This window comes from Vulpes vulpes, chromosome 13, assembly GCF_048418805.1.
Source record: "Vulpes vulpes isolate BD-2025 chromosome 13, VulVul3, whole genome shotgun sequence".
Taxonomy (NCBI): domain Eukaryota; kingdom Metazoa; phylum Chordata; class Mammalia; order Carnivora; family Canidae; genus Vulpes; species Vulpes vulpes.
This window is the reverse complement of record NC_132792.1, coordinates 140,969,370-140,980,587: the sequence shown is the minus strand read 5'-3', so window position 1 is coordinate 140,980,587 and position 11,218 is coordinate 140,969,370. Positions and strand designations below refer to the sequence as shown.

At 36.3% G+C, this 11,218-nt stretch overlaps 1 protein-coding gene and 1 pseudogene across 4 annotated transcripts in view; both read right to left on the bottom strand.

The window, feature by feature from the left end:
- Positions 1 to 11,218, bottom strand: part of TPR (translocated promoter region, nuclear basket protein) — a 67,424-nt gene that overhangs the window by 480 nt on the left and 55,726 nt on the right. For 2 of the 4 annotated variants that reach the window (XM_072733152.1, XM_026001204.2), the window contains 7 exons: positions 9,299 to 9,367; positions 9,003 to 9,097; positions 6,431 to 6,537; positions 5,173 to 5,268; positions 4,891 to 5,047; positions 2,270 to 2,388; positions 338 to 433 (listed from right to left, as the gene is read on the bottom strand). In XM_072733152.1, the coding sequence (XP_072589253.1) occupies positions 338 to 433; positions 2,270 to 2,388; positions 4,891 to 5,047; positions 5,173 to 5,268; positions 6,431 to 6,537; positions 9,003 to 9,097; positions 9,299 to 9,367 (739 nt within the window). The remainder of the gene's footprint in view (positions 1 to 337; positions 434 to 2,269; positions 2,389 to 4,890; positions 5,048 to 5,172; positions 5,269 to 6,430; positions 6,538 to 9,002; positions 9,098 to 9,298; positions 9,368 to 11,218) is intronic. The other 2 variants (XM_072733153.1, XM_072733154.1) reach the window with 1 other exon arrangement.
- On the bottom strand, positions 9,744 to 10,589 carry LOC112921827 (transcription factor BTF3 pseudogene; annotated as a pseudogene).

The following is an 11,218-nucleotide window of genomic DNA, read 5'->3' as shown; positions in this document are numbered from 1 at the left end:
CTGTTGTGTAAAAAGTTTAACAACAGGCAGAGATGTAACAAATGACTGTCTAGTACCATAACACTTTAGCTTCTCCAAATCTTATTTGAATTCAAGGAAGAAATGAATAAATATGAAATATAAGCACATATTCATTCTATATCTATAGTTTACAAATCTTCCTACAAGCAGCTTACAGATTAGTAAACATAACATGCTCAATGTGTAATTATTTAATCAATCTTTGGAACATTAAAAAAAAAAAACTAATACAAGTTAGAAGCTTAAGGATTAGAAAACTTGTGGCATTTATTACTATCCTACATTTTATCACATAATCAATATGTCAGAAATTTACCTCTCTGTCTGTTAAACTGACGACCACGGACACCTTGTCTCAATGTTGTCTGAAGTCTTACTCTTCTGAAAGGCTTTGGTTGACTACTGCTAGTATCTAAGAAAAAAAAAAAAAACCCAAACAGTAAAATATAAGAAAGCAAATTAATAAATAAGAAAAGCATTTATAATGGCAAAATCTAGTTACTAAATGAATGCATGGATAAAATGCAGGTGTCATTTGCTTTCAGTATTGAAAAATTGATTTTTAACAAGGGGCACTTAACACAAAAAAAGAATAAAAAGTAAAAAAAAATTCTTACTAAAAAGAAAGGGCTTGACTTTTTTACTCATTCACTCCACTCATGTAATAAATATTCACTTGGTGCCTATCATGTATCACTGTGCTAGGGGGTGGGGACTATAATCAACAATCAACACGTATCATCCCCCTTAGGAAACAACAAGCAACAGGCCCCTACGATATAATGTGAGTCGTATCTGAATCCTCTTTTCCAGACACTCCAAATCTAATCATTAGCAAATCTTGCCAGCTCGAATTTAAATACATATCCCCAAATCTGACCTCTTCTCACAAACTTCACTCTACTATCCTGTCTGAAAAATCCTTGTCCTTACCTTGAATTTATAATATCTTCTGAACTTTCTCCTTGTTTCTACCCATTAAACATTTTCAGTCTCTTGCTGACACCAACAGCCAAACTGATACTGTTAAATCTTTAAGTCAGATCTTACCATCACTGTCTGAAGCCCCCTAAAAGCTTCCTAAATCCAGGAAAGCCAAAGCAATTACAAAGATCTATTAGGCCTCTTCTCCCCACTCCCTCTTAACTCCTGGCTAGTTAGGCTGTGCTCTAACCACACTGGCCCCTCACTGATCCTGAATATACCACACTCCTGCCTTATAGATACCTGCTATATGTCTCATCTGGAACTCCTTCCTCCCAAAAAATTGCACAGCTTTACTCTCTTACTCCTTCTAGATTTTTATTTAAGTCATTTTTTTTTAGTAATGCTTTCTATCAAATCACCTGACACCTAGTAGGCACTCAAATATTTACTGACCAAGTGAATAACTGCTCAGATTGAAGGTTCCATGGCAGAATTTGAGAATTAGCTATAAACAATTCAAAATAAAAATAGTCAGTGTGGATGACTGGTTACTCCATCTCTTCAGTAATAAAAATAATTCCCTACCTAAAAATTTTGAGACAGTTAAGCTAGTATAGTGTATTGTTTAAGAGTGGAATCTTTGCAGCCAAATGTCTTGAGTTCGTATCCTGGCTTGCGCCCATTATTTACTCGCTATGTACTCTGGAAAAAGTTATTCAACATTTCTGTGCCTCAGTTTCCATATGAGTGATTACCATGTTGAGGTGATGTGAGAATTAAGTAAATACATGTAAAGGGCTTAGAATACTATCTGATACACAGTAAGTGCTCAATAAATTTTAATTTTTTTAAAGTACCACAGAAATAATTTTTATTGCAAGAAAGATACATAAAATAACCCTTTTCAAAGTTAACTTCAAAAATTTGAAAGCCTAACTTTGAAAAGTGTTTACATCAGCAAATTTCAAATACTTTTGGAGTAATAGACCTCCTACCCTTCAGCTCTCCACATTAAATCTCATGTAAGAATCTTAATATGTAGAACAAATAACAGGAAGCTCCTCTGGTTTAAAGAGGCAGGAGACCTGAAATACTGCTCCTTAGCTTCCCTCCCAGTAACCCATCCCTCACAGCCCTGGTTGCACCTCTAGTACAACCAAGTCTTAAAACTACATTTCCTTTAATAAAATACAATTTCCCCTTTAAATACCAAATTTTAAATTTAAGAAAAAAAAATTATCTACTTGTTACTAATAAGATCATCTTTTGTAAACAAGTTGTGTTGTAAACAGTTGTGTTGCCCTCAAGAGCTGGAACTTACCTACAGAGGAACTGGAAGGAGGATCCTGGCTGGTAGAAGGAAGATCTGATTCATCAGATGCTTGGACAGGTTCTTCTTCCTGCTGGCTATCAATTTCTAGGCCTGCTTCTGAGCTGATGCTAAGAAAAGAAAACAACATTGATTAGAAAATACAAAACCAGGGCAGTCCAAGTGGCTCAGCAGTTTAGCGTCGCCTTCAGCCCAGGGTGTGATCCTGGAGACCCGGGATCCAGTCCCATGTCAGGCTCCCTGCATGGAGCCTGCTTTGCCCTCTGCCTGTATCTCTGCCTCTCTCTCTCTCTCTCTCTCTCTCATGAATAAATAAATAAAATCTTAAAAAAGGGGGGGGGGGCAGCCTGGGTGGCTCAGTGGTTTAGCACCGCCTTTAGCCCAGGGCATGATCCTAGAGACCCAGGATCGAGTCCCATGTTGAGCTCCCTACATGGAGCCTGCTTTGCCCTCTGCCTGTATCTCTGCCTCTTTCTCTCTCTCTCTCTCATGAATAAATAAATAAAATCTTAAAATAAAATAAAAAAACCCCAACAGAACAAAAACAAAAAATAAAACTGATCCTTGAGGTATCCTAAATTGTTCCCAAACTCTGATGTAGTTTATCACTTAAATAACCCTAAGCTCCCCTGTAACTCAAAATTGTAGACTCTTGATATGGGTAACTGTATATTTTTTTAAAAGGAGTAGGGGAGGGACACCTGGGTAGCTCAGCAGTTGAGTGCCTGTCTGCCTTTGGCTCAGGGTGTGATCCTGGAGTCCTGGGATGGAATGCCGCATCAGACTCCCTGCATGGAGCCCGCTTCTCCCTCTGCCTACATCTCTGCCTCTCTCTCTCTCTGTGCCTCTCATGAATAGATAAATAAAATCTTTTAAATAAATAAATAAACAAATAAATAAATAGATAAAAGGAGTAGGGGAAAGACAGCTCAAGTTGCCTTTTCTTTATCCCTCTTTTCATTAGGATATGTTCCAGTTTTAGTTTTTGTTTCTTCTTTATTTTTTTTCTTCTTGACAAAGGGCATTCACTTTCTTGATAACATTCATAAGAGATGGCTTATCCAGATTTTGAAATCCCAAAACAGTTTTGTAGGAAGGCAGAGTACCAAAACTGTTGGGAATTCACAAGTCCCAACCAAACCAAACAATGTGCCACTAACTCACCATGGGCTCTAGGCCAGATGAGACATGCTGTGGGTATGTGAATTCCTGGCTCAATGGCTAGAACTCCAACACTCTCTAGACAATTCAAAAAAGCATATCAAAACACAAGGGAGATAATACAGTCCAAAGGTAAGTTGCTGAAAACTTCAGTGCAGTCATTAGTAAAATGTATCTTAAAGAGTTCTCTCATGACTATCTGCTGAAGTTGACAAGTGCTAGTGAAGTGTCAAGTACATGGGGCTGAAGTCATAGGTCAAATCTAGTCTAAGCCAGTTCCTAAGGAACTTCCTTAGCCAGGCCTAAGGAAGTTATTTTAACATGTTCTTAGTCTAAGCTTTCTCACTGTAAAATGGAGATCATACTTTGCAGAACTTTTGTGTGGGTCAGAAATGACATATCTAAAGTGACTTGCATACATGGTATGAAATTATTTTTTTTTTGTTTTTTTTTTTTTAATTTTTATTTATTTATGGTAGTCACAGAGAGAGAGAGAGAGGCAGAGACACAGGCAGAGGGAGAAGCAGGTTCCATGCACCGGGAGCCCGATGTGGGATTCGATCCTGGGTCTCCAGGATCGCGCCCTGGGCCAAAGGCAGGCGCCAAACCGCTGCGCCACCCAGGGATCCCCATGGTATGAAATTAATGGCAGCCAGTATTCTCAGCAGGGTGTGTAATCTCCCCCAAATTAAGCAGCACTTTGTTAGAACATAATAGACTTGCTTTTTTCCTCATATACTAGAATTGGTCTATAATTATGCTAAGAAAATATTGCTAAATAAACAAAATCTTCGAGCTCTACCTAGGAAATCTGGGTTCTACTTCTAGCTATGCTTCTATGAAGTTGTCCAGACCCCCCACCCTTTTTTAAAGACTTTATTTATTTATTCATGAGACACAAAGAGAGAGAGGCAGAGACACAGGCAGAGGGAGAAGCAGGCTCCACGCAGGGAGCCTGACACGGGCCTCGATCCCAGGTCTCTAGGATCAGGCCCCAGGCCAAAGGTGGCGCTAAACCACTGAGTCACCCGGGCCACCCAAACACCAAATTCTAAATACATATAAAGAATAAGTGAGGTTCACTTGACAGCCCACTACAAAATGGAAAGTGAGTTGTTTCCTAATTTTCACAGAAAGACTTCTTTCTTACGGAAAGTTCAAGCAGCTATATTAATTGAAGGGTTTCAGTAATTTTAAAGAAATCATTTTTCTAGAATACATTATGTAATTTTCAGGGAGATAAACATTTAAAAAAATTACTTTCTGCTGTAATGATATCCAAGTCCTAAAATATACCACTATATGCAGAAATCAATCTTCCCAAATGTATGGCTTGGTTTGTTTTCGTAATGGGATGCTACTAAAAATACAGCTCAATAAACCATTTCTTGGCTAAAGGAAAACAAGTATAAAAGTCTAAAGCAAGTGAAAATTATAAAGTAAATATTTACCCTTCAGATTCTGCCTCCACAAATACTTCATCTCCATCATCACCTGTTGCTGTTTCATTTGTTGTGGATAAAGTGCCAGTGGATGTTGTCACCATCGGAACAGACTGAGAGGCATGCTCTGAAGCATCAGAGGTAGTACTCTCAGTAAACACGGTCACTTCAAAATAAAAAGAAATGAAAACTTTTGACTTGGTGGTTTACCTAATTTTTAGTCAGAAGGTGTCTCAGTTTTCCATTTTACCAATAAAGCACATAATCTACTAGTCTGCCTGTGATACCTACCTGGGGCTGCTACTTGTAGAGGGGTAGTGGGAACACTTCGGCCACCTGATTCTTCTTCATGAGCTAGGAAGAGGGGTGTTTCATACATTCCTAAGCCTAAAGACAATTCCAAATATTAATGAATGATTGAAATAACACCGAACTGGCAATATGCCAGGTATCTGAAAGAAAACAAATGAATCAGTAGAGACATACCATTTTGCTGAAGCCCACTAATTAGCCCATCAGGCAAAAATCAATCTCTCAAAAACATAAATACAACTGAAACACATCCTTTAAGTTCACTAACACTCAGTATCCTTTGAAAAAAATACCTAACATGCTGCTCTTATGGGTTGATATAAAGCTAACTATATTGAGTACCCAACTATGAACCAGGTACTATGTTAGAATCTACTCACCAAACTTCAAGATATTACTCCTCCCCTTTTTGCTAAAGAAATTGAACTTCTAGGAGGTTAATTAACTTCCCCAAAGTTACAAAACTAGTAAATGGTAGCATTCCAATTTAAGCCTAGACTTGTCTTCCAAGCCTAGGAATTGTATAAAATAAAAAACCATATAAAAATTTGAATCTATATAAAAATATATGACTTATATGGGGTTGTAGATTAATTTTTTATTTGGGGCTTATTATAAAAGTAGTATGATTTACTTACAAAATGCCATACAGCTTCCCACAAATTTAATTGGTTATATGAATGCCAAATGAAAATTAAAAGGTAATTAATTCCACAAAGAGCATAATTCATGTTCAACAACCAACTATTATTACTTAGGGGTCATTCTATTCTATATATTATAAATATTTTATCTTCCTTACTTTTAATGTTAGTAGAAAATATCTAGTTTTATACATTTAACTAGGAATGTTAAGTATCAAACTAAACTTAAAAAATGCATTTCTTCCAACCACTTTAAAATGGCTCATAGTATCTATGTATTTATATTGGTTCAATAAATATTCCTGAATACTTGATACACATAGGACACAATACTAGGAGCCAGGAGAGATTTAAATGTAAAAGCTAGTCTCAGTTCTCAAAGAACTGAGAATTTTGTTGTAAAGTATGATTTAAAGGTAAAGCAGTGTTTAACATGTAGCAAATACAGATTTTTTTTTCATGTTTGCATAGGAATTATTTAGATATCAACCTAAAAAATGTATTTACTCACTTTAAAAAAAAATCACATCTGAATAGTTTATTATTGAATGTGTATAAACCCAGGAGATCTAAGCATTTATTTATCTATTTACCTCCTTGAGAAGCAAGTTGGCCAAGATCAGAGTGACTTGAACTTGTTTGTGGCATATCTTCAGGTGGCCCAAACCGGAATCTAGGAACACCAGCAACTTGTGGGGAACTAAGTAGATAAAAATTAACTTAAGATAAAATTTAAAGTTATCTTGTTTAAATTACAATGATAGAAAACAATACAGGAACAAAAAAAAGAAAAAAGAAAGAAAACAATACAGGAGAAGGGAAAACAAGCACAAAGCAGGAAAAAAAAAAAGATTGAAAGTTGATACAAAAATCCTTATAAAAACATTTTCAAAATATCAATTGTCAATGAATTCAATAATAATATTTATATATATGACTTATAGGTGTAATTTATATGTAACTTTCAGATCTCCTGAACCATGCCTCAGACTTCCTGAATCTGCTGGGTATCAATCTCCATGTAGATACACTAAAAACAACACAAATCTAAAATGAGATGTAACAAAAAAAAGGGTTAGAATGCAGTCACGAGACCAAGTTTTATCTTAGTTTTCACTGCTGAGTCACAGATAAATTGAGTGACCTCTATCCCATTTCCTCTCTGACAGAGCTCCCAAGGTCTAGAAAAATTCTAGTATTAGACGGCTAGACACTTTTTCTACCCTTGTTCTGATAGGACTATTATCCATCTTCCTGCTCACAATCCAGGATATAAAACAGCATTATCTCTCTTTGCCCACTCCTGACCCTACCTTCCTTCACTAGCCAGCCACTAATGTTTATGGATTTATGTCTGTAATAACTCTTTAATCTATTTTTTTCCCACATCGACATTATTGCTTTAGTTAAGGACATTTTCTTTCAGGTGGATTTTATTTTTTTTTTCAGGTGGATTTTAAAACTTATCTTTATGAAGCTATTCTACTATAGAAGAACCTTGCATTCTGAGCTATTCAAGAATCTGTTGACTAGCTGTCATTCGGAAGCTGTTTAATGGAGTCTGTTTCTGCCAGGCTGACTTCCAGAAGGGAGAGGCAGATACTGAATGGCTGGCTTGTAAAGCCATGTTAGTTAAGACGAGTTATGAGCAAGTTTAAAATAGGTTTTGATAGGAGAACCTGGGTGGTTCAGTCAGTTGAGCATCAGCCTCCTGGTTTCAGCTCGGGTTGTGAGCTCAGGGTCATGGGATCAAGCTTTGCCTCAGCTCTGTTCTCAGCATGGAGTCTGCTTGTTCCTTTACTTTTGCCTCTAGCCCTTTCCCCACTCTCCTAGCTTCTGTGTGCACTCTCTCCCTCTCTCTCATAAATAAATAAATGCTTCTTTAAAAAAAAAAAAAGGTTTTGATAGCTGTATGTTACCATATACTACAGAAAAATCAATTTTTTCCAAGTTTGTGGAACTTTTTCATCCTGATATTCAATTATATCCTGCTACACAGCTAATACTTTAGCCACAATTAAACGTGTACTTTCACTCAGAAAGCTTTTTTATCCTTTAGGAGTAGAGGTATAGCACAAGTTAGCATGCCACTTTCTGGCTGTCTGATATTTGACAAATTTGTTAATACATCTGTAAACATCTCTGTTAATGTATTTGTAAAATAACAACAATAATGGTGTCTATTCTCATAGCTATAAAGATTAAATAAACTAATTCATGGAAATGTTCATTGAGTGTCAGGTACTCTTTTCTAAGAATCTTTTCTTAGAATTCTTTTCTAAGACATCAATTCAATGTCATCCCCATTAAGTTGTCTCAGATTCTTCTCCCTTAATTGTTGCAACGAATCCCTTCTTTTGTATTAAAAAGCCTCTTGCTTCTGCTTTTATTCTTCTAGACTATTTAGGTGACAATCAGTTCCTCATATGCTTGGCTTTTGTAATACCAAATACCAAGTAATACCATCCCATCACAATCACTGCCATTACCAACACCTTTATCAACATTTGCAAGGCACTTACTACATGCCAGGTAATATTCTAAACACATTAGCATAAATTCAGTTCATTTAATTCTCACAACTTACATGGTAGGAATTACTGTGTTATTATTCCCATTAGTAAAACGAAGATACTCAGGAATAGAGAACTTAACCTGATACAGCTAGTAAACAGTGCAACTAGGTTTCAAACCTGGGCTGAATCTGAAGTCTGTGTTCTTAACCACTGTTATACTGCCTTTAAATTTCAAATTCCTGATGGAAACAGCTGTATTTTATTCACTTTTTTTTTTTTAATAGAGAAAGTGCACAGTGTGGGAGTTGGCAAGAGGGTTGGTAGGTGGAAGGGCAGGAGAGAGAGGAAAAAATCTTAAGCAAGGTCCATGCTGAGCTTGGAGACTGACTTGGGACTCGATCTCATGATCCTGAGATCATGACCTAAGCCAAAATCAAGAGTCGGACACTTAACCCATGAAGCTACCCAGGTGCCCAGCCCTTCATTCACCTCTATATAATTTTCCTCAACACTATACCCTCAACCCTGCTACCACAAGTGCTTAGTACACCAACAGAGGACTCAATGAATCAACCAACTGTAAACAAACTGACAGCGAAACAGGAAGAAATGATTAGTCACAAAATATGTTCTTTTTTCATGAACTTACTGAATTGCTTCAGCAAATCCATCAGTACGATGTGGAACCACAAGAGTTGGAGTACTTGGGACAGTTCTGTCTTCATCATCAAAAAAATGCTGCTGCTAAAACAAAGACAGAAAATAAGGAATAAACGGGACAGAAACATATATATGAGCTATACATATTTGTATATACATATACATATATATATATTATGTATCTACATATACATATATATACATATATATGTATACATATATACATATACATATACATATTTGCTAAACAAATGAGTCACTTTTACATAATGTGTAAATAGTTACCATGCCACCTATTCCTGGAGTCAACTGCAGCCCCCGTCCTACAGATTGCCTCCGAGTCATCTGAATTCTCTGTGTCAAGAAAGGAATTACATTTGTTTTAAGGAACCAAGACAATGAAACAAGAACCAAGCACCAACAGATACAGCTTATTACAATGATAACAAGATAACTGAAACATTAGCAGATAATACAGCCGTCAGGATATCTTCTCAGGAAAAACTAATACTTGCACTAAAGAATTCCATTTTAAATAGTGATAAAATTTTAATCATATAGACTATATCAACCAAAAAATATTTTATGAACCAACAGACAAAATATTAACCAATATTTAAAACCAATCTTTGATCTATTTTATTTGTATATAACATATCTAGTTTCTATTTCCTTAACCTACAATATTATTAAGTATGCCTTTGGATCTTTTTTTTTTCCCTAGGCAAAGAACTTTATTAACCTTGTTTCAAACTTTATTCCCAGGCTTCTTCAGCTTAATTAGCTGCAAAGAATGAATTGTGTATAAGCAAAAACTGAAAACATCTGCAATGTCCAAGGGGCTTGGGCTTAAAAATATTAGAGACCTAAATTTTATCAGATCCATGAACAAAATTTTAAAAAGCAGTCATACAATAGCAGCTCCCAGTAACTTCTTCAAGTTTTATCTTCTTCAGAAGTTGACTCAATTCAGTTTGCTTCATTCTTGGAAGCTTCATCAAAATTCTCCACAAGATCTGGAACTTCATCATCATTATCCTTCCTCTCTGGTAGCAAGTGGTGCTTTTCCATCCACAGATTGTTTGGGCAGAGCTTCAGCCAGTCTTAAACTAGTCAGATTGTCTGCACCAAGCTGATTTAAGATACTGGGTAGCATTTCTGTCAGCTGCTTTGTCTCAGCATGGCCTGTAATAGTGAAAGTGTTCGCTGCCAGCAATGCCTGAACTTTAAGGTTGTTAAAGTGGATCACTGTTCCTTGGTTTGGGAACACAGTCACTTCTTCAATACCAGAGATACTGTTTATACCCCTAACTTCTTTAAGGAGAACTGAAGTTTTTTATCATCTGCTGTAGCTGTTCTATGAACCACCTTCTTCTTCCGGTGAGCAGTTCCTTTCCCATCAATGCGCGTTTGTGCTTGCAGTCTGGCGAGTTTCTCCTGGTTCATGATAGTTTCTTTCATCTTGTTGGAGCGGAAATGGGACCGCGCAGGGGACTAGGATTGGCGCTCAGGGGGTCTCCGGTGGACCAGCTGAGATTAGGTGCACACACGTGGGGACGCAAGATGGCTCCTTTGGATCTTAAAGTTTAATTATCCTTCAGAGTTCAAATAGCAATATAATTTTCATATAAATTGTCTCCCAATTTAGACAATTCTAAATTGGTAGTTTTGGTATATACTCTGAAGGATCAACACACAATCCACTAAGATTTCATATTTTTATATAAAGAGATTATCTTTATCTATAGTATTTTAGTAGAATCTCACTTGGTGGTTTTCAGTACACTATGTTACAAGCTAAGACTCGAGCTATATTACTAAGATCTTGAGTTTTACTGCTGTTTCTGTAAGAGTTTCTGTTAAGAGACACCCAACCGTATTAGAAAGAGCGCTCCTTTCATGAATTAAGGGTCATGAATGCTTTCATTAACTATAGAAGTGGAAATTAATAATGTATTGAAAAAAATTAGAAATTTACTTTAATTAAAATCCAAGAAACTCTTTTTCTTTTTAAATCTGTATAAAAAGTATCCAGACCTTTATTTGCTATGACTTGGTAATCATTTCAATTTATATACTTTTATTTTTATTTATTTATCTTTTTAAAAGATTTTATTTATTCATGAGAGGCACAGAGAGAGAAGCAGAGACATAGGCAGAGGGAGAAGCAGGCTCCCTGTAGGGAGCCCGATGTGGGACTTAACC